A 20,689-nucleotide genomic window follows, 5' to 3' on the forward strand; every position below is an offset into this window, starting at 1 on the left:
GACTTAACTTTTAATTTTTGAGTAAGGTGATTTCCAATTAAAGACTTGCAGAATGTGTGAGCTATTTCAGGTATCTTGGCAAACTTTGTGAAATAAAAACCTTAACCAAAGAATACTGGTCTAGTCCTGATGTGCCAGCTGCCTGAACACAGGTCAGGACACTCCAAGAGTCTCTCCTCCATGAAAGCATTTGTTTAAGGAGATGCCCATGAGGAGCACTCATTTAAGCAAAACAACTTGATTATTGTGTTATCAGAACTTCCATGGCATGTTTAAGGGCTTGAAAGCAGAGATGGAGACTTGAAGAAAAAAAATGTAACTGTCCAGCAATGACTGATTGTGCTGACAAAATGCGTGCCCTTGCTAGTAAGAAGTTAAATTCCCTTAAAGAACAGGACAGTGGGCTGGGAAGGTGTGCTGAGGAACATGGACACAAGCTTCAGCTACTGTACAACTCTGTTATTTCAGGTTTTCCTTTGGTTTGATGGGCCAAAATCCAACAGTAGTGTCCAGGCAAAGTAAGCTCAGGGGTGCAGTGACTGAAAGGTGTCTGGAAATTCCAGGTGAGTCATGAGAAGCACAAGTGCCTTGTTAGTTGTTTATTTTATATAGTCTGAACTCTGTCCAAACACTTTTGGACAGAGTTTCCAAAGCCATCATTTTCTTTGTGGTGGCTTGAGAAACACCTATAGCTAAACATTTGGTCTTCTAGGAATCAGAATCTCTCTCTATGGGAAATCTCAAAGGCTCTCTACCACAGGTCATTTGGGGAAAGTGTACATGGAGGCAAAGCTGGGTTTTGTATGGAAGTGTTGACAACTTTGATGACAATCTAAAAGATCTGTATTTAGATAGAAAAAAAATCACATAAAAGCAGGATCTACTCTCCCTTTGTTTACTGAGGATATAATGCACAAAAATACAACAATGATTAATAAGAGACAGTAACAATTTTTCAGTTGATAGATATGGAATACAATAACATTACAGATCACCCCAGGAGAGTCTGTGGTGAAGAAAAATACTTTAAAAACTTTTTGCCACTGCTTGATAGGACATTTCTCCCTTTCCTAAGTGTCCTTGAAATTTCACTGAAGAGCATGTGCTCTGTCAGTTATTTTAATTTTCAGAGAACAAACAGATCACTGTACCTCTGACAGTATTTCCTCCCCACAAAAAAAGCAAGGATGACCTTCTGATTGCAAGGATCAACAGAAATTTAGGTCAGCTGCATGAAAACATACTACAAAAGACTCATTTTGCCATGCAGACAACATCTTATAAAATAAAGACACAGCATAAATGTTGTGGGAACACTGTATTAAAAAAACCAATTAAATGCTGATTGGAACAGGAGTTCTTTGTTTACACTGCTGTAAAAGATGCATGAAATGTAAACTAAGACAATGTAAGGGTTCACCAACCTTTATTCATATTTGAAATATAAAGATGATTTGGGAAGATTTATTAAGTATACAAGTTTGACCATTATTTCGATTCTCTGGTTGTCCATATTCACTGACTACCCAATTTCTTACTCTTAAGAAGGAGCAATGTCTTCTGTAAAACCATGTGCACTCAGAATGAGATTTTTGTGCTTGGAATACAACTTCAATGTTTCTGAGAGGTATTCATTGCAGATACAGTGACTGTTTGCTTTACAGGCATTTCCAATATGCTGAGTTTCATTGTATAGTCAATATATTGCCAATTTCATTCATACAATTTCATTGTATAGTCAATATTGCCAAGTAAGTCAGTGCAGCAAAAGCCAAATATTTATTGTTTTATACTATTAGAGTAATATAAAAATAAAGCATCAGCATAATTTAATTTACAACAGGAAAAAAAAGCAGCCATATTATACTTGACCTAAAGTTGTCATCTATATACAGAAGTGTCTATTTAACAAACCCCATTTACCCAACCCCAAAAACCCCTTGATTCATCACACATCAGGTTCTCTGGTGTTTTCTTTCACTGTGGAATTAAAGTATAACCCCCCCTTTTGGAAATGTAGTTTAGCTAGTTACATCATGAGTCCTGGATTTTGGATCATCCATTCCACACAGTCATGTTACCACTATCAGATACAAAAGCACAGGATTTTAGCAGATACACAACAGTGATGAATCTCGTGTTTTAAGAACACAACACATCAAGTCTGCCCAAGCAAAGTCCTTGTGGGTCACAAGGAACATCAAAGCAGTGCTTGGTGGTTTTAGACTGTAGGATGAACCTAAGCAGAACAAAAAATGTTTCTCAGTAACAGGTTATTGAAAAAAAAACCCCAAACCATCCACCAAATGCTAGTATCTATAAGGCATCATGGTTGCTCCTGATATAAATTTTGTGAAATACCAGTTTGAAATGTTAAAACACTCGGTGCAAACAAATAGGTTTCTTCTAAAAGCATTCTGGATCCTTCCAAGTCACACCCAGGGTTTCCACCCGGGAAAGAGACGGCTCAGATTTTTAGGGTCCATGGCCTGTTGTATGAGCAGGTTCACCTGGCCTCCCACACTGAGCACTGTTCCCTCCTCAACACCTTTCAGCTTCTCCTGCAGTCTCATCAGAACACGCTCAGCCACCTTGTTAAAGCTCTGGTCATCGCTGCTGGCAGAATAAAAAAAGAAAAACAGGTCTTCTAGGTATGGATTCTGAACATCATGAACAACATCCAGTGAGAAAGCCATAAAGCAAGGCAAAAGTGCAGCAGGAGGAGGGTAAGAAAAACATCTTTCACCTGGCTTTTCTTTTAGGTTCTTGTGCATCAGTACCAAGTGTAGAGCTCATGTCAGCCTCATCCTCTGGCCTCTGCTGCAAATATAAAGCTTTCAAGGGGTTCATGGTCCAGTCGAAAAGAGGATCATAGAGCAGCACCTACACAGTAAATAAACTTCTTTATAATTTCAACTGTTAATTACAGCTAGTTCAGTGCCCTAGCATTGTTGGAAATGCTCACACAATATTAGGAGGGTGAGTGTTTAATTTTGGTTTTCTTTTATTTATTTATTTTTTTAATCAATAGAATTGGGCTAAATTGCTTAGTAAATGATCCAACAACAAAGCTGCCTCTGATCACTTGCAGGTATTTGTGTTGTTCATACTTCACAAAGTTCTGCCATCAGTCCCACCTCAGCAGTCAGTAAGTAATTTTTTAATACACTGCTAGGCACTAAAGAGAATCATTAGCTTTTAATGCACAGTATAACCTGCTTTCAAAAATCAGTTTCATTCTCTTCTTTGTGACTTATGCAAAGAGGATTTAATTCAATCAGTATTAGTCCAGCTGGGAATGTTGAATTATGGCTAGAAGCATGTAGATATTGAAGAGGGAGAACTGCCTGAAGGAAACAGTTCCCATAGAAAATGGGTTATAACTGGTCATAACTTTATCAAAGATTACATGAATTAATAAATCCAACCCATACCACTATGTTCTATTTCAGTACAAAACACCCTAAAAGACTATTTGGTGCAGTGATGCATACAAAGACAAAAACAAGGAACTAAAGACATTCTGGCAGGTTACTGTCCAAAAGAATGAAAAATTGCTTACCTCTACAATAGTCAGTAAGGCTTCTTGAGAATTCCTCATAACAGCCATTGTTTTCTCACAGCATCTAGAAAGTTTTTTACAGTATTTTAGGTACTTGGTAAAATGAAATAGTATTTTTGTAATTCAAATAATGGATATTTGTACTCTACTTAAAGTTTAATTTCTAACATAGGAATAACCTCTGGTATTTTAACTTGGGAAAAAAAAAAGATAAATTTAGACATGTAAAACCAAGAGAAGACTGTGTAGTTCACTGATTATTATTTTTCTGTGGAAAGGGATGATCTGTTTCACTGTCTGAAATATTTTAATATGCAGAATTAACCAGTGAGTTAACACTGCCTGTTAGGCTGTGCCACGAATTGCTTGGCTGGATGAGACAATGTGCCAGGGGTGCTCTGGAACACATTGAAGAATCTTGGTAGGGTTGTTTTCCATGAAATGACCCAGCAGATCCAGTAACCAGGCTATATGCAACTTCTGAAATCTCAATGACTTTTGATACAGCAAGCTAAGCAAACTAAGCTCCTGGAAGGAATGCCAAGCCATCCTACAGGACAGGTACTCCTGTGAAAGGGGGATTGGGCATCCTGTCTCCCTCAGGATGAGAACACACACACCCCAGTTAACTGAACACACTCACAGCCAAGGACCTGCTTACCAACTACACCTGTACTGGTAAGTACAAATCAGGCTGGATGCGGCAGAAACAGCATCTGCACCAGTGCCTTCGATATTCTTATCTACTTCAGCTGGAGCCCAACAATTTATGTTTTTCTGTATCATGGTTTCAGAAGTAAAACCGAACTGTGAGTTTGACAGCATCATCTTTAGACTACAAGTGGCAGTGACTGCTCCTTCACAGGACAAAGGTGTACTAGGAACTACTCATTAACCCTAATTGCTGCCTTAGAAAGACAACACCTACACTATGTACTTTTGTAAAGATGTGAAATTTGGGAGTTGCAAGGATTACTTCACAAACATCTTCAAAGTCTGGAATGAGAGAAAGGTCCTGCTTTTTAGGAATCCCTTGGGGCCTTCACAGAAGGATAGAGGTTGACAGAAACTCAACTTGTTTGGGATTCTTCTGTTTTGCAGTTCAGATCTACTATGGGATTTATATTTTGCACTTGCAAAGTAATATAAAACAGATGACCCAAAAGCGGAAAAATACTCCAAACTACTTACATAAAACTAAACAGAAATTACAAGTCAAAACAAATTGGTTTAAAGACATTTAACATCTCCAAATATATAGTATAGTTCTGAAAGAAATACAGTTCTGAAGGGAAAAAACACATTCTGAATCAACAGTTAGCTGTGGAGCTTTTGGAACCATTGAGCCCTCCCTGAATTCCACAAGAGGGTGACAATAACTCATTAGTAAGTGAACAATATGAAACACTGAGCAACGAAGACCTTGCAGCTGGTTATATAAATATGAGCACAGGAGTTCAAGGTCAGCATTTAGGTTTGGGTGTTACCAGCAGAAATCTGAGTCCCCTCTCAAGCATCAGAACTATTTAATATGTAACAATAAAAATGCTGGAAGTACTCTGCTGCCTCCTCATCCCTGTGCAATACAGGAGCACTCACCTTCTGAAGACCCCCTCCACACCGGTGATACCCATTCCATCCACAATGTCCCTGGTTAACCTAAATGGAACAGTCTCTGGTGTGGGAAGGATTTTGCCTTGCTCAAAAGCAACCCCTAAATGAAAGGATAATAAAAGCTTTTTAAAAAAAAATTAAAGTAAAGAAGAATTAAGGTTCTCTTGCTGTCCTCCTTACCCAGATCTATGTGCACCAGTTCTGCTGTTTGTTCATCTATCAAGATATTCTGAACATGTCTGTCTCCAAGTCCAAGAATGTAGCCAACTGAAACAAAAATGTAAGTGCTGAAACTATGTCATAAAAACCACAGAAAGCCTAAAAAATATTATTGGTGTAATTGTAACAGGTGGAAAAAAATTAAAAGTGAGACTATTTCTTCCCCTATATATAGATATTGCCCAAGGAAAGAGCAAATGCCATTCCAGAAATCCAAAAAGAAATGTTGACTGAATGGAATTGCAAAAAGGCTATTCTCATACAGATGTGCATTATTTTATCTACTCCACGGATATCTTCTCCATTTCTAGCTGTGGATCAAAGTTTACCAAATAATATTGCAACTTTAAAAACAATTAAAAGCAAGTGCATAATAAAATCAGGTTTTATCATTAATAACTCCCCCCCAACAAAACAACTTTTGTCTAAATCAGTTTTAGAAATCTCCAGTGATCCAAATTATAAGATCTTTTATATAAGTCTATTTCAATGTTTTACTGTTCTTAAATGTAGAAAAACTCCAAACTACATTTCCCTTACTGCAATTTAAACCTGTTATTGTTTTTTATTAGCCTATGGACATGGACAGCAGTAGTATTTCCTACAGAAATCTTTCATTTGAATTGTACTAAACTGCAGCCATGGATAATAATGCCAGTACTAAGGCAGTAAAAGACCAAGCTTTTCAATTCAGCTAAAGCATCAGAGGTTATATGTGAAATGAATTAATGTTAAACCAAAACAACAGAAATACAGGTTAAAAAAAAACCCCAAAACTACCAGAATCTAAGAAAACAAACCACTATATAAACAAAGAATTTCAGTCTTCCTTCTGAAGCAAAAATAGCGGTGCGGAGGAACAAATCATAAATCTTAATTACAAAAATAATGCTGATGTTCTTGCTGACCTCTTTTGCCCCCTACTATGCCTTTTCTGACATGTGACAAAAACAGGACAGCCACTATGTCTGAAATTGTATAAACTCTTTGGTTGTGTAACCTAAAAAGCCACTAAATAATCCAATACCTATAGAAGATGTAGCCACGCTGCGAGTGTACGCCAATCGTTTTTCAAACCACACAGCTGGGTCCAGGAATTTCTCCATGCAAAAATACCGGAACACAGGTTGGAAACGCTCACAGACTTCCATGAAGATTCTGTATTTCTCATCAGAATGTTTCTTTTGGGCATCCTTTAAACACATAAGAAATGTTCTACTCATGACTAACTGCTTCAGAAAGAAATTACTTCTTCCTTTTTTCTACCCACCTCCCCTCTATCAAATGCTGTTCTCACTTCTTTCTCTTCATGAGCTAAGAATTATTGTCTTTTTTTGCAGCAATTATTAATGTACCTAACTATCTTTCTGTCTTGGTTTAGCGAAAATCTGGGAGAGAACTCCAAATAGGGTCCCTCCAGGAAACAAATTAAAGCAGCCTCTCCCCAGACTTGTTTGGGAAAAGGACACTTTCTTACTGAATGATTTTTTTATTTATATACAACTCTGGGGCTAAAAAACACAGGAAAAACCACTCCTTTTTCCTTGACACAGCAAGTGACTGTATTTTATAGGCACGTGCAGGTAAATGGATCTTGTTGGGAGACATTTCCTTTCTCTGCACTCTGTTCTGATATCTCTGGTGGCCTCATGTCACTGTGAGAAAGTCATTCTCACTCATTCCCATTCAAAAAACTCTACAAAGCCAAATTAAATATTCTTTTATCCTGTTACTATTAAAGCAATTGGAAAGGAAATAGACTCTTGCACAGCCATGGGTATATAAAGTAACAGGTATATTTGTCTGCAATTTTGTAAACTTACGGTGAGGTGATCTGTGGAACTGAACTGAAAGTCTGTAAGTATTTATTCACTCCATGCCACTGGGCATAGTCATTATTAGATACACCAGAAGTACAGTACACAGTTCTCTGTAAATTCACTCCCCTCCCCACCCCCAGTAAATATTATGAACCAGCTTTTTTTGGGTGGGGGTTTAAAGTTATTTGGACTCACCAGCATAATTTTATGACACTGATTACTGGAGTAATCCTTTGGCCTGTATCTCTTGTGAGCTCCCTCTTCGGCATTCACAAGGAACTCTCCGATGGGAGTTGTTCCTGAGCACCACTCCAGAACTCCACTTCTCTGGGAGAGGGGAACCACCTAGAAAAGCAAAACAACAGAGGGGAGGTTAAATCTGGGGGAGGGTTATACACACTGAACTATGAATACACACCCTGCAGAGCATGGGTGCACATTTGTGTTTGTTTAAAAAGACAAAGGAGGCCAAACCATGCAGCTGACCACAATATCTCTTTTAAATACACACATACACATATATAAAAATCTACTCAAATTTCTTCTACCTAATAATTGCAATTTTTTTCCTGGCCAAGAGAACCTTCCCGTAGACATGTCAGCACAACCTAATGTCTGTGCTGACAATCACTAAAACAGGCTAAACTGCCTGTTTCCTTCAATTTTCTTTTCTTATGAAAGTCTCTTTATCTCCTAATGCAACACCCATTCTATTTTTCCTTGCTGTCACTCATTTTTACACACATAGAAACCTGAGTCTTTCTTGAAAATTACTGAAAAAATGAGACTTTAACTCCATCTGAGAATTCTTAATACCATGCTAACAATTCAGATTAGGACCTTTAGAGATTCCACAGTGCACATTTCTCATTTGTCAAAGACAAGAGCTTATACTTCAAAAGTACTTATCCAGAGGTCACCTTCACAGCAATTATTATAATCCCAAGTACATAAAAGAGAAGGAAGAAGGAAAAGCTCCTGTTCAAATACATTTCCTGCATTCACAATACGAATTTATTGCAATTCTTATTTCCAATTCCAATTCCAGTATGATTTGGAATCTTATTCCAAAGTCCAAAAAAAATCTGTTCAAATTCTTCATGAAAGGCCCTAGATGGGACTTCTGAATTAAACTGTAAGAATACTGCAAGACTAGAATTAATTATAAATTAAGGTATATCACAGGGCAGATTAATGAGAATTCATAAACAAACTTGTATGGTCAAGTTTAATGACTAGCAACTTACAATTTAATAACAGTTTATTACCTAATTTCTTTTCAATTAGAAGTTCATATAAGGAAATCTTTGAAGAATATTTAAATATATATTAGGCATCAAGAAAATTATTTTAATGATTTGAAGAAATTAAATTGTAATAAATATATTGTTTATTCCATACCTTAAGGTGCAGTAACTATTTTAATAGCACATAAATAAAAATACTTTTATATTGCTTTTGGTTTAAAAAGAGGAGAAGGGGGAATTATGCTTTATTCCTCTGCTGCCACAGATGTTCAGGGTTACCTTGTATCTTCGGATATTTAATTTCCTCTTGCGTGTCTCAGTGTTTTGTTGGAGCAATGTATTGCACATCTGGAAAACTTGTTGCATGACAGCATCTTGTCTCAGGTCATCACGCCCCTTCAGCATAAACAGAAAAAGCAGTTAAAAAACACTTCTCAGCATCCATGTCTTGCTCAGCAGGTAAAAATATTATTTTAAAAAAATCACACAAAACACAAGTTACTTTTCCACAATAATCACTTGCAGTAAAATGTAATTAACAGTTGTTTTTTCTCTGTATTTGGTTTTCTGTTAGTACTCAGCTGCTTAAACAGAACCATCACTAACTTAAATTATCATCTTTCCCCTTTTTTTTTGACAGATGTTATTTGATTTAGGTTTCAATCAGCCTACAAGTCTTATGGTTCTCTTTTTAAAAACAGGTGTTCCATTCACCATTATTTAGCAACCCAACACACAGGTGAAGCACCATCAGTTGGCACTGCAGTTCTGATTGCTGGATGCAGATCTAGTGATTCATGCTTCTCTTTAAAGCTTTTGAAACTAACCCATACTTAGCAGCAAAACAGAATTCCCCCAGCAACTGCCCAATGTTTGCACTCAAAGAGAGAATGAAATCAGCTGAGTCTAAGGAGAAAAAAATTTTTTTAGAGATTTTTACTTCTATGTGCATGCTTTTGATTGTTTCTGAATTACAAATACTTTTTTATATGGGGAAGAAGAAAGGAGGTGTTTAACACAGTATGTTGATGGTTTTTATTTACACTACACTTCATGTCACCAGCTGAGACATGACCAGGCAAATCTGTTAGTTGTCAGGTACGCTACTGGATATTAATTACAAGCACTGCTGAAAAATAATGACAAACATATTTAATATAATTACTTATTATTTATATTATATTCATTATTAATACTTTGTAATTTCATTTATTAAAGCATCCCTCAACTGAGAAAACTGACAGTGAAGTGTGAAAAGTCTGCTCATGGTACAGAAATGATACATGAGAAAACTGACAGGAGAATTTAAAAAAAAAATTCCAGCACACCAAGTCTGTGATACGCCATTACAACTGACAGAACGCACCTTAACCAGCTGCCTCCTTTCTTTACCATCTGATCCTACACAATCAATTATTTTAGGCAGATTCATGCCTCCTGCTAAACGAAATTCTTGCCTGAAAGAACTTATTGTGACCAAATTTTCATATTGTCCTGTGGGATCCACCTGAAATTAAAAATACAGTTAAAATGAATGTAAATATTACCTCAATTTCACGCAGACAAAGCAGCAATAAGTCGTTTGCAAACCTCATTAGCAGACTATATGCTAAATACTAATATGAGCACTCCATCACCTACAAGGATAATACCACAAAGGCTGTGAAAATATGCTGAGCAAAGGATTTTTTTTTTATTTCTCCTTGTTTGCCTCATTGGCAGAGGGGACACGGTGCTGCAGACTTCCACTAAACAAGGTGTGACACAATGGTAGCCTGTCCCAGCTAGCACTGTCCCAAGAAACTGCTCCTATATGGCAGGGGAGCATTAGGCTTAGACTAGGCTGCAAATGGATCCAATCTACAATCCCAAACCTTCTGCAGGGTACAGGATCTGTACCTCAGCCACCTCCTGGATCCTCATGCCCCAGAGCAGCCCTACTCAGCCACCTGTAAGGACACGCTGCTCCGGGAGGCTACATCAGAGACTGCAGCCATTTCAGTCAGTCTGTACTGAAGTAGAAGAAAGGCAAAGGAAAGAGCAATCCAGTTGTATAAAGCAGCCTGTGGCCCTACAACTGGAGCCCTACAAACATGGGTACCAACTTCTGGCCTCTGAAGTCAAACACCTTAAAGCATTCCCTTGACTTATTCAGCTTTATAGACGTAGCCTGAGGGATTTCACCATGAGGAATTCATGGCTTTGCAACATTTAAATTTAGATGTTGGCCCAAAAGCAACTCCTGAAACTGTGCAGTTTCCCAGGTGGAGCGTGTGGTATCAGAAGGTGAGTGTGTGTGCATCCATCCAGTTAACTGCTTATGCCAATAAGAATGGATCATTCCCCATTACTGAACAGTAAAAGCACAGGAATAGCAGAAGAGGCACACCTATTGATGCTCACACCTTTTGTGACGTTCAGTGCCTCCCTGAAACTCTGAGCTAGCACCTAAAACATAGGAGATTCACACTCCCAAATCCCCTGTGTGAGTTAGGTAGTTCACTATGATACCACCTTTTGATAATGAGAGACTACTCAGAGGTAACAGTGGCAAAGCTGTCTTTGTACAATAAACAACTATGCAGCACACATAACACTTGGGATCAAGGTCTTCTAAGGAAACCATCTCATCCTGCACCTCCCACATGAAAGTATCCCCACAGGTGGACCTGCAAAAGCTGTGGAAATTGGATGAAGAGATGACTACCATTACAAAAGCTTGAAGATGATTCTACAACGATAGTATTATAGTGTATATTTTTTCAACTTCAGTCACCTTAATTTCCATGGTAGGAACAGGAACATCCTCCAAGTTCTTCAGTTTAATAATTGGCTGGTCAGCTGGAATACTTATTCCTTCTGTAATTAAGAGGGAACAATATTTTTAAATTCAGAGCTATAAAAACACACCTGAATTGACAAAACCCAGCTTACATTACTTCTGAGACCCAAACCCTCACTGCATACTTTTATTGAGCTGATGAAGATGACCACAGGACAACTGGTGATTTCTGGAGTTTGATACTAAGAATCTGAGCCCTACAGTGCAAGTAATTACTATGACTTTTAATTCAGACTATATTCTGTATCTGTCAAAAACAGGACACAATGCTAGTACTTCTTTAAACTAAATATCAGTATTGAGAAATACACTTTTTAATCTGAGAAAATAAAACCTATCTTCATTATTAAAACAAAAATTAGTTTTCCCAAGACTTACTTCTTTGAGATTTCCATGGAGTAGAATCTAAATTTGCTAATGTGATGTAAGCATCACAAAGTGCTTCAATGTCTCTAACCATAGGAGCTCTTCTTTTCCTTACAATATTCATTATAGTGCTAGCAGCTTCCATTCTGTCCTAAAAAACCCAATGGAATACAAACATCAGATCTAGTAAACTACACATTTTAATATTAAAGATGCATCATAACATGCAATCAATTTAAGTACAATTGAGATATGTCCTATGAAAACAGAGCAAACTTTAGCAATGGGCAGCCCTTTGTGACATGACCTGAAGTAATTATAAAAAATTGTGCTGTCCAATCTGAGATAGTAAGTAATGCAAAATATTCCTGGGGATGGAGGGGGAACAAACCTGACCAGGAAAAGTGCAAAAAAGCATGCAAAAATACTTCAGAAATTAGGACAGACAGGTTTTTAGACATTCTTCCACTATCTGCCTGCTTCTCTTATTTCATCCCAGAAGAAAAAAATCTCGTTTGCAAAAGACAGAAACCTGTCCATGTATTCTTCCTCTGCCTGACTCTGACAGACTTGGTGTAGCATAATCCCACTATTATGGGGGGATCACAAAACAACAACAGGTGAGAGAGAAAGACAAAAAAAAAAGCCACATAAAAACGTGGTGAAAAAATGTATTGGGTAAGAGGACAATGACAACCAGCCATGTCAGGCCTACAATGATGGGGGAAAGAAGGGGCAATACTTTAGATGTGGGATGATTCCAAAGACAGGTTAAACAGAAATTAAGCAAAAACAGCATTAACATGAAACCACAGTTAAGTATTACCTATCAGCATGGCTTTTAACACATCAAGGACCAAAAGATACTCTGCACAAGGCAAATTGCTTGGAAATTCATGGAACACATTACCACTCAAAGCAGAAAAAATACCCAATGCACTTGCAACAATAAAGCCACTCAAGTCTTTCTTGCATCTAAAATTTCTTTTACAGAATGACACATCAGGGACTTTTATCACAAGAGTCTGCAATAATCAGGGCTATTTGTGGCACAAAATGTTAGCTGTATTTTGTTTAACCCTGTAATGATTTTTTTCAATAATAATTACCTATGTATGCACAAAAGGGGGCTTTTAATTATTAGAAGAACTGTTTCCCTCCTACTGCTTCTTAACAAAAATCTGCTAATGAGCTCTATACTAAAATACCCCTTTACATGTTTCGGGTTTTTTTCATTTTTTAACAAAGTTAAAAGACTGAATGTGATTAGTAGAAGTTTTTGTAGTCACCACATCAAGCTGGGAGATTTCTTTTGGTGCATTTTTAATTAACTTATTTCTTCTTATTGCATCTGGTTTTGTGAGGAGTTCATCTTTGTTAGCATTAGCCAAAGCTAATATAATAAACAAAGTATGATGTGGATGATCCAGTGAAATTCGAGACATTAGCTGTGAACAGAAGAAAAAGATCCCATTATTGAAAATGGTACAGAAATAAAAAAACCAATACTTAATTCACATTATTATTTCTTTTGAACATCTAAGGTTCCTAAGATAAAATAAAATGTAATGCTTAGACAGTACTTCCAAAACTGAAAAAACATTCAAAATGTATTTCTATAGCTGTGTAAGACTACTCTTATACTACAAGAAAATCAATTAGGTAGAAATGAAAAAATCCCCAATCCTCTTCCCCCACCATACTGATTTGGCATCACTCATTTTTAGTACACCCCTATCACCAACATAACTTGTTCAGCTGTAACTGCTCAGAGGAAGGTGGATATTATTTAGAAGTAGGCACTACCAAGCCAATCAAGATATCTTTAAAACTGAAGAACAAAAATTACATTATTCAAAACTTCGTGAAATCCTAAACCACCCATCATCTTGGTTCCCATCCGAGCAGCCAGCTGGTACATCAGGGGCAAGAACTTGTATGAAGGGATCTTCTGTGCATTTTTCTGTAGGAGAGAAAAACTCAGTTAGAGAGCTCTACTGAACACCTAACAGAAACTGTAATCATCATCATCATCATCATCATCATCATCATCATCATCATCATCATCATCATCATGGCTTCTCATAGGAGTACTATTTTCTATTCTACCTTTCATGGCTTTTCACCTGAAAGTAGATACAATATAAACAAGAACATAGTACCTAAGTATGTTGAAGATGGGTGGATTCCAAGATATGTGAAGAACAAGGTGACCACAGTAAACGATCACATGTTTAATCATACAGACTTTTATGATCAAATTAAAATGCTAATTAATGTTAAATTAAAATGCATTAAGAACTACTGATGAAAACCTAATAGATAAGCAGTGAAAAACTTCAGTTTTCAGGAAAAGTTAAGGAGCTACATCATTCATCTTCTAGAAATACAGCAGAAGGAGAAGAAAGATGGATATTTATTTGTCAAAGCATTATGGAAAAAATGGAGCAAAGTATACCTTCATCATTTCATTGACTCTATCAACTCCAGAATTTTCAAGCCATAGGGAGCAGAGCCTGAATATCCACATATCATGTTCTTCTCCACTTAGCAAACAGCTGATGTAGTTCTCTACTGCTTTACACAAGAAGCGTTTACGATCCTCGGTCAGGGCCTGTATTGCCCCTTCATCCAACTCAAGTTCTCGCTGAACCTTCACTGTGTATCTACATGAACAGATGTCATGTTAAAACAACAAATTATTTCTTAAGGAACTTACAGAAAGGCCTTCCCTAGGTTTCTCACTTACTAATTTAACATTTTTTAAGTTGTTTTGTATGTATAAGCACAGTAAAATAAACAAGAAACTGTATTATGGGAGCTATTCCTTTGCTGTATGTGCACACAGACCCACTGGTCTAAATAAACTTTCTGTTTTTCTGTCTTTTTAATTTAATCTCAATGTTGGTATAAATCTGAATATGCAGTATTCAAAATATTTGTGTAAAGACTTCAGTTTCCAGCAGCAGCAGTTTATCCTTTTCTGCTCACTTGCAGTTCCTCTTACTTAAGAATTCCTTAAGAATTCTGCATTAAATTTAATTCTGCTCTCTCACTAAATGTATAATAGTGAAAAATCCCAACTCATTTATTTACACTATGAAACATTTTTGTCGAATAAACTGAATAGATCCAGGGAATAAACATGAATTCCAGGCCATGATCATCCATACTGTGTCCTTGGCTTAGTTTTAGCCTACACTATCCATCACACGCCTATGCCATGTCCAGGCACAGTTGAGAAACCATTCACAACAAGCACTGTGGATCTGGCCACTGCTTTGTGGAGAAGAGAAAATGCAGCTGTAGAGAGGTGACCCAGGCTGCACCTGTTGCCCAGAGAGCAGAGCAGGACAGCTCCACAGTACTCAGTCTCCATTTGAATGCACACCTGTTGAGCTGAACTCTACGCTCCCTGATGAGACCGACCTCCTCCTTGGCCTTCTTCAGCAATGCCTGCTTATTCTCAAACTCGGAGGATTTCATGTAATTCTCAATTCGCTGGTACTGATTATCAGAAAAACGAGCCAAGGAGAGGAAAGCCTTCATCTTTCCTTTCTTCAGCTCATCACTGCTGTCTCCACTGTGCCTTGCAGCAATTTCCACTGCCTACAGGAGAAATTACAATAATGGTAAGATCAATGATCAAATGAATAGTGTTGTGCAGCTTGATGAAACTCTGTTATCACATAAAAAACAGAATGCTTGAGGCTGGAAAGGACATGGGGAGCTCATCTTGTTCAACTCCCTCTCTGCTCAGGCAGGGTCATCTGCTTGAATAGATTATTTAGTATTGCCTATTATAGAATAGATTATTTAGTATTTAGTGATGGAATAAATATGCATATAAAATAAATATAACAGGTTGAATATTTTTCTCCTAAGTGAATTTAATCTTTGAGAAACGTTTCAGTGCAAATAGTCAAAAAAGATAATCCTGTATGACACTATCCTGACACTAATAGCCATATCCTGTACGACTATTAAAGCCATGCAGGAATATTCCATGCTTATCTACCTTTTACAGTAGCAAGGAACAAAGTTTTAAAATAGTCTTACAGCTTTGTATCACAAGATGGCGAGAAAAAACTGAAGGCAGCCCAGAAAGTGTCAAAAGTAAAGGAAATTATATATGAAAGTCATGGATTCAAATCATCAGAGTGAAGAAAGCATATAGATAGCAACAGAGAAAGGCAGTTTTGTTGAGTTTCACAAATTAGCATGAAATAAAGAAATGCTGAGTGGACAAATATTAATACAAACATTTCTATTACTGGTTAAGTTTAAAACAAAAAAATTACAGTACTTTGAAACACTAGAACAAGACGTTGCAGCATCTCAGGGGTGACTTTATCACTGTCTACAACTCCCTGAAAGGAGGTTGTAGCCAGGTGGGGGTGGTCAGGCTCCTCTCTCACATAACAAGAGGTAAGACATAACCTTAACCTTAAGATGCACCAGGGGAAGCTCAGGTTGGACATTAGGAAGAATTTCTTCACAGAAAGGGTAATCAGACACTGGAGTGCGCTGCCGAGGGAGGCGCTGGAGTCACTATTCGTGGTGGTGTTTAAGGAAAGACTGGATGTGGCACTCAGTGCCATCATCTGGTGGTGTTGGGTCACAGGTTGGACTCAGTGATCTCAGAGGTGTTTTCCAATCTGATTCTGTGGTTCTATGAAACACAATGGCTGTACCGAAAAGGTGGTGCATGTATAATTCATCCTGAGAAGGAAGAGGTAGTGATAGGGAACAGAAAAGGGAAACTAGACTAGCTGTTGTAATCACTGCACTTCTAAGCCAATAAAAGACGTTTCACTGTGATTTCTACAAAACCATATTCTGAACATTTAGGAAGATTACAGTGTTACACAATACAATGTGAAACCATGTTTTCAATACATAAAAATAAAGACTGCATTGAAAAATCTACTGGACATTTTAACACTGTATTTTAACACAGCGATATCTCAAAGATTGTACGATTCAAAGTCTGGATGCACCTTTTCTAAGTATTTCTGCATGATGACTGTAGGGTTTTCCAAGCATGTTTCTGCTAACCAGGTTCCGCAGAGCCTCAGGCACTCTGTATACATCAATTTCAGGTGAGGATCATTCTCCACCTTTGAGAAAGCAAGTTTTGGGAAAAAAAAATTAGAGAGGGAGGCATGAAACTAAAACATCTTTTACATATGAGGAAGGAAATTCCTAAAGCTTTTAAACCCTGAATAGAATTCAGTCACTGAGGCCTATTACACATAATGCATATACAGAGTCATTTTCCATCCACATCTACAGTAGTCAATGGCCTTAATTCACATTCACATTCTATGTAAGGCTAAAGGAGAGTGTACATTTTAAAATACCTGACAGTTTGATCAAAAGCAGAATAAACCAATGAAAAAATGTAATAAAAATTTAAAAAATTCACAGCATGTTTTCAGAATTGTATTTTATAATATCCCCATTTAGTCTGAAGAACCACAGAGAACTGCATAGGTAACATTCAGGAACCACAATAACCATGATCATCAAATTCTTCAGACTGACTTCTGTTTTAAGAAGATGTTGGAGCAGGTTTCCAAAGGACTTTTCTCCAGACTGGATGTTCACCTTTAACCGTAGAGTAGGGTAAGTTTGCAAAATACTTCAAACATAGGGTATATATTAAAGACCACGTGACCAAGATGGCAACATTGGCTGTGAAAGACGTATATGAACATCATAGACTGTGAGAACACAAATTCTTCTAACATGGATAGGGTAAATGTAAGGAAGGACAAAACCTTTGGAGGGCCTCTTCAACTGATTCATGGAGAGATTACAAAAATCAAAAGAACAGCAACTCTTGATTTTGCCCTGGTATGTATAGGGAATTTGGCCCAAAATAATTCAGCTTTTCTGAAGTGTGATATTCCTTAAGAACATACATGGATTCAAAGCAAATGTTTTATCCTTCAGAAATTCTCAAAGAATCCCATCACAGGTAAATGTAGAGGTATGGACATTAAAGCATTTTTACCACAGCGGTAAAAAATTAAGTCCTAGTCAAGTATTTGCACACCATATCTGAACAAAACATCATCCTGAGGGACCTGTAAAGGCTGGATTGATGGGCCAAGGCAGCTGTATGAGGTTCAACAAGGTAAGTGCAAGGCCACAAGAACTGCAGGCAGTGGTTGGGAAACTGCCTGGCAGAAAAGGACCTGGGGGTGCTGGTGACAGCAGCTGAACATGATCCAGCAGTGCCCAGGTGGCCAAGAAGGCCGATGGCATCCTGGCCTGGATCAGCAGTGGTGTGGCCAGCAGGAGCAGGGCAGTGACCGTCCCCCTGGACTCGGCACTGCTGAGGCCACACCTCAAGTGCTCAGTTCTGGGCCTCTCAGTGCAAGAAAGACATTGAGGGGCTGGAGCGTGTCCAGAGAAGGGCAGCGGAGCTGGGGAAGGCTCTGGGGCACAAGTGCTGTGAGGAGCAGCTGAGGGAGCTGGGGGTGTTTAGCCTGGAGAAAAGGAGCCTCAGGGGGGACCTCATCACTCTCTGGAACTGCCTGAAAGGAGGGTGCAGCCAGCTGGGGGCTGGTTTGTTCTCTCAGGCTACACGGAGTAGGACAAGAGGAAAAGGCCTCAAATAACACCAGGGGAGGTTTAATCACTAAAAGGATTGTCAAGCATTGGAACAGGCTGCCCAAGGAAGTAATGGAGTCACCATCCCTATTTAAAAGGGATTTGAAAAATGTGTACATGTGGTGCTTAGGGATATGGTTTAGTGTTGGACTATGAATAATGAATTCTTACATTTTCCAATCTTACAGACTCATTTTGGAAATCCCTAACAAGATTTGCTAACACAGGTTTTTTTGCTTTCAAACATTTTGAAAGTACAAACCAGATTTAGTATTTAATACTGCAGATGGGCTTTTAATTTTCTTCTATGGGAAAATTTCCACTGAAAGTGGAACTAAGATCTTAAATAATTTAATTCCCGTTAAATTTATACATTATGAAACACATACCTGAAACCAATCTGCATCTAATTTTTTAATCATCGTTTTAAGTATATTTAGCGCAAGACTCTCTTCCTTTTTAGCCCAGAAAACCTGAGCTTCCTCAAGCTGCCATTCAGAAACTCCATTTCCATTTGTATTGTGTTGTTTGATTTGAAACATAGCTCTTTCTGGAAGCTGAAATTGAAAAAATAATCATGAACAATTCTTTAAGTATAATATCTGTATCTCACAGCAAGTCTTGTTTTCAGATTCCATTTCCATTTTCTCTATTTGTGCAGCATAGTCTGCCCATGCAATGCTAAGAATTTATTTGTAGCAAAGATATGAATTTTTCTATATACTTGTAGAAAATCCTGATTTGCCACAAAAATAGACTGGAATCAAACTCAGAAACTCTAAAATAAAGTATTTATGTTTAACATTTTAAATTGGAGGTAGAGAAATTCTATAATCAGTACCTACTGAATTAATGGATTTATGGCTTAGCAATTATTATTACATTATTACATGAATTACATACATTATTACAGACCACAGAAAAGTAATTTTTAAAATGGCACCATCATACACTAATTCTTTTGCATGCCTACATCTTCACACATATCACTGGTAAAGTACCATCCTCACTACTAAGTATCACTATGACAGCACAAGGAGCAAACGATGTTTTTAACAAACTTGAGGCTCTTACAGGACACTGCCACAGAGTTGGTGGCTGGGCAGGCATGAGACAAAAACATCTGAAATCATTCTCCCAAACAGCTTCAAGGTCACTGAGTAAAGTGCCTCTGCAAATTCAGGAAATCAAAGGAAGCTGTTCTATTGATTTCATCATTATTCATAAAAATACTTAGAACCTTCCAGAAATCAAAGTTTTGTTTAGTTTCACAAATGTGAAGTGTTAAACACCTTTTCAGGTTCTGTATTTAGCTGGAATTGTTTTCTATAGAGGTTCTTGGAGGATACTGATATTCTGTAAATTCTTTTTTAGTTACTCATCCAGATGTACCACCTAGAACAAGCCAAGGCTGACTCTGGATCTAAAATGCATCAGCAACTGAAAAAACCACTGATACTGCAAATCCCAGTAAGTCATTCACAGAAAGAGATTTACCACAGTGCATTGGTGTTTCTAGAGCATGAAACTTTGAACACAACACTAAATACAGAAAAGCAATGAAATTATCTCTGCAGTTTTATTCTGGAACACTGCAACATATGATGCAAGTGAAAGCTGGATATGCAAAACTGCACCAAAATGAGAAACAGAGCTAGAAGAGCATTCTTTACTAAAAATGTCATTTTTGTATTATCTACCTCATTCAGTGGCTTACACTTGTGAACAAAATTCAAAAAAACATGTCCATAAATACAATTTATTAATAAATTCTACATCATTTAAGTCTCAATTGATTTATTGAATAAACTTAGAATACAGTTAATCATTAGTACTCTTTAAAAATGAAGTTCTTTAATAAATTAAAAAAAACCTAAATGTCTGTTCCTGATTTTTCCTGAAATTTGTTACCTGAGTGTTTTTAGCAGTTCTTGCCAATCTAGAGAGCTCCACTAGATGCTTGGTCAGGAGGTCTTTAATACATTCTCTTTTGGTATTTTCATTCTCCTTTTCAAGTAAGATTTCTAAAATTACACTGCGCAGAGCCATGACAGGTTCCTGGAAATGGAAGTCACTGTCTTTGAGAAGCTGGGACTGTCTCTGCCATTTCAAATAAACATCATTCAGTTGTTGAGTAGTAACAGATCTGGAATTGTCCCCAGAAGGAAAAAGTCTTGTTATTAATTTTCACTGAATAGCAGAGAAACTCAAGGTGAATAAAAAGTAAGCTGCTGAGAAAGTTCAAAATCTACACTTGAAGAAATAGTCATAAAACCCCTACAATGGTTACCATATGAAGACTAAACTGGAAGCCTTCCAGTTTTAAAAACATGAAATACAACAACACTCAGGTGAACTATTCCTCTGTAAGTATTCTTGATTAAGCACCAAAAACATG

At 37.4% G+C, this 20,689-nt stretch overlaps 1 protein-coding gene across 3 annotated transcripts in view; it reads right to left on the minus strand.

Moving 5' to 3' along the window:
- Nucleotides 1-879: 879 nt before the first annotated feature.
- Nucleotides 880-20,689, minus strand: part of ATM (ATM serine/threonine kinase) — a 55,663-nt gene continuing 35,853 nt past the window's right edge. Inside the window, exons 46-63 of one of the 3 annotated variants that reach the window (XM_015621313.1) lie at nt 20,203-20,437; nt 18,681-18,848; nt 16,671-16,790; nt 15,062-15,279; nt 14,129-14,336; nt 13,520-13,633; nt 12,960-13,118; nt 11,683-11,821; nt 11,239-11,321; nt 9,829-9,969; nt 8,742-8,858; nt 7,411-7,560; nt 6,423-6,588; nt 5,357-5,443; nt 5,162-5,276; nt 3,563-3,626; nt 2,747-2,883; nt 880-2,613 (exon numbers count right to left, since the gene is read on the minus strand). In XM_015621313.1, the coding sequence (XP_015476799.1) occupies nt 2,433-2,613; nt 2,747-2,883; nt 3,563-3,626; nt 5,162-5,276; nt 5,357-5,443; nt 6,423-6,588; nt 7,411-7,560; nt 8,742-8,858; nt 9,829-9,969; nt 11,239-11,321; nt 11,683-11,821; nt 12,960-13,118; nt 13,520-13,633; nt 14,129-14,336; nt 15,062-15,279; nt 16,671-16,790; nt 18,681-18,848; nt 20,203-20,437 (2,602 nt within the window). In that variant the 3' untranslated portion in view covers nt 880-2,432. Of the gene's footprint in view, nt 2,617-2,746; nt 2,884-3,562; nt 3,627-5,161; nt 5,277-5,356; nt 5,444-6,422; nt 6,589-7,410; nt 7,561-8,741; nt 8,859-9,828; nt 9,970-11,238; nt 11,322-11,682; nt 11,822-12,959; nt 13,119-13,519; nt 13,634-14,128; nt 14,337-15,061; nt 15,280-16,670; nt 16,791-18,680; nt 18,849-20,202; nt 20,438-20,689 lie in introns of those variants that run through there. The other 2 variants (XM_015621307.3, XM_033515821.1) reach the window with 2 other exon arrangements.

This window comes from Parus major, chromosome 1 (genome assembly GCF_001522545.3).
Source record: "Parus major isolate Abel chromosome 1, Parus_major1.1, whole genome shotgun sequence".
Classification (NCBI taxonomy): Eukaryota; Metazoa; Chordata; class Aves; order Passeriformes; family Paridae; genus Parus; species Parus major.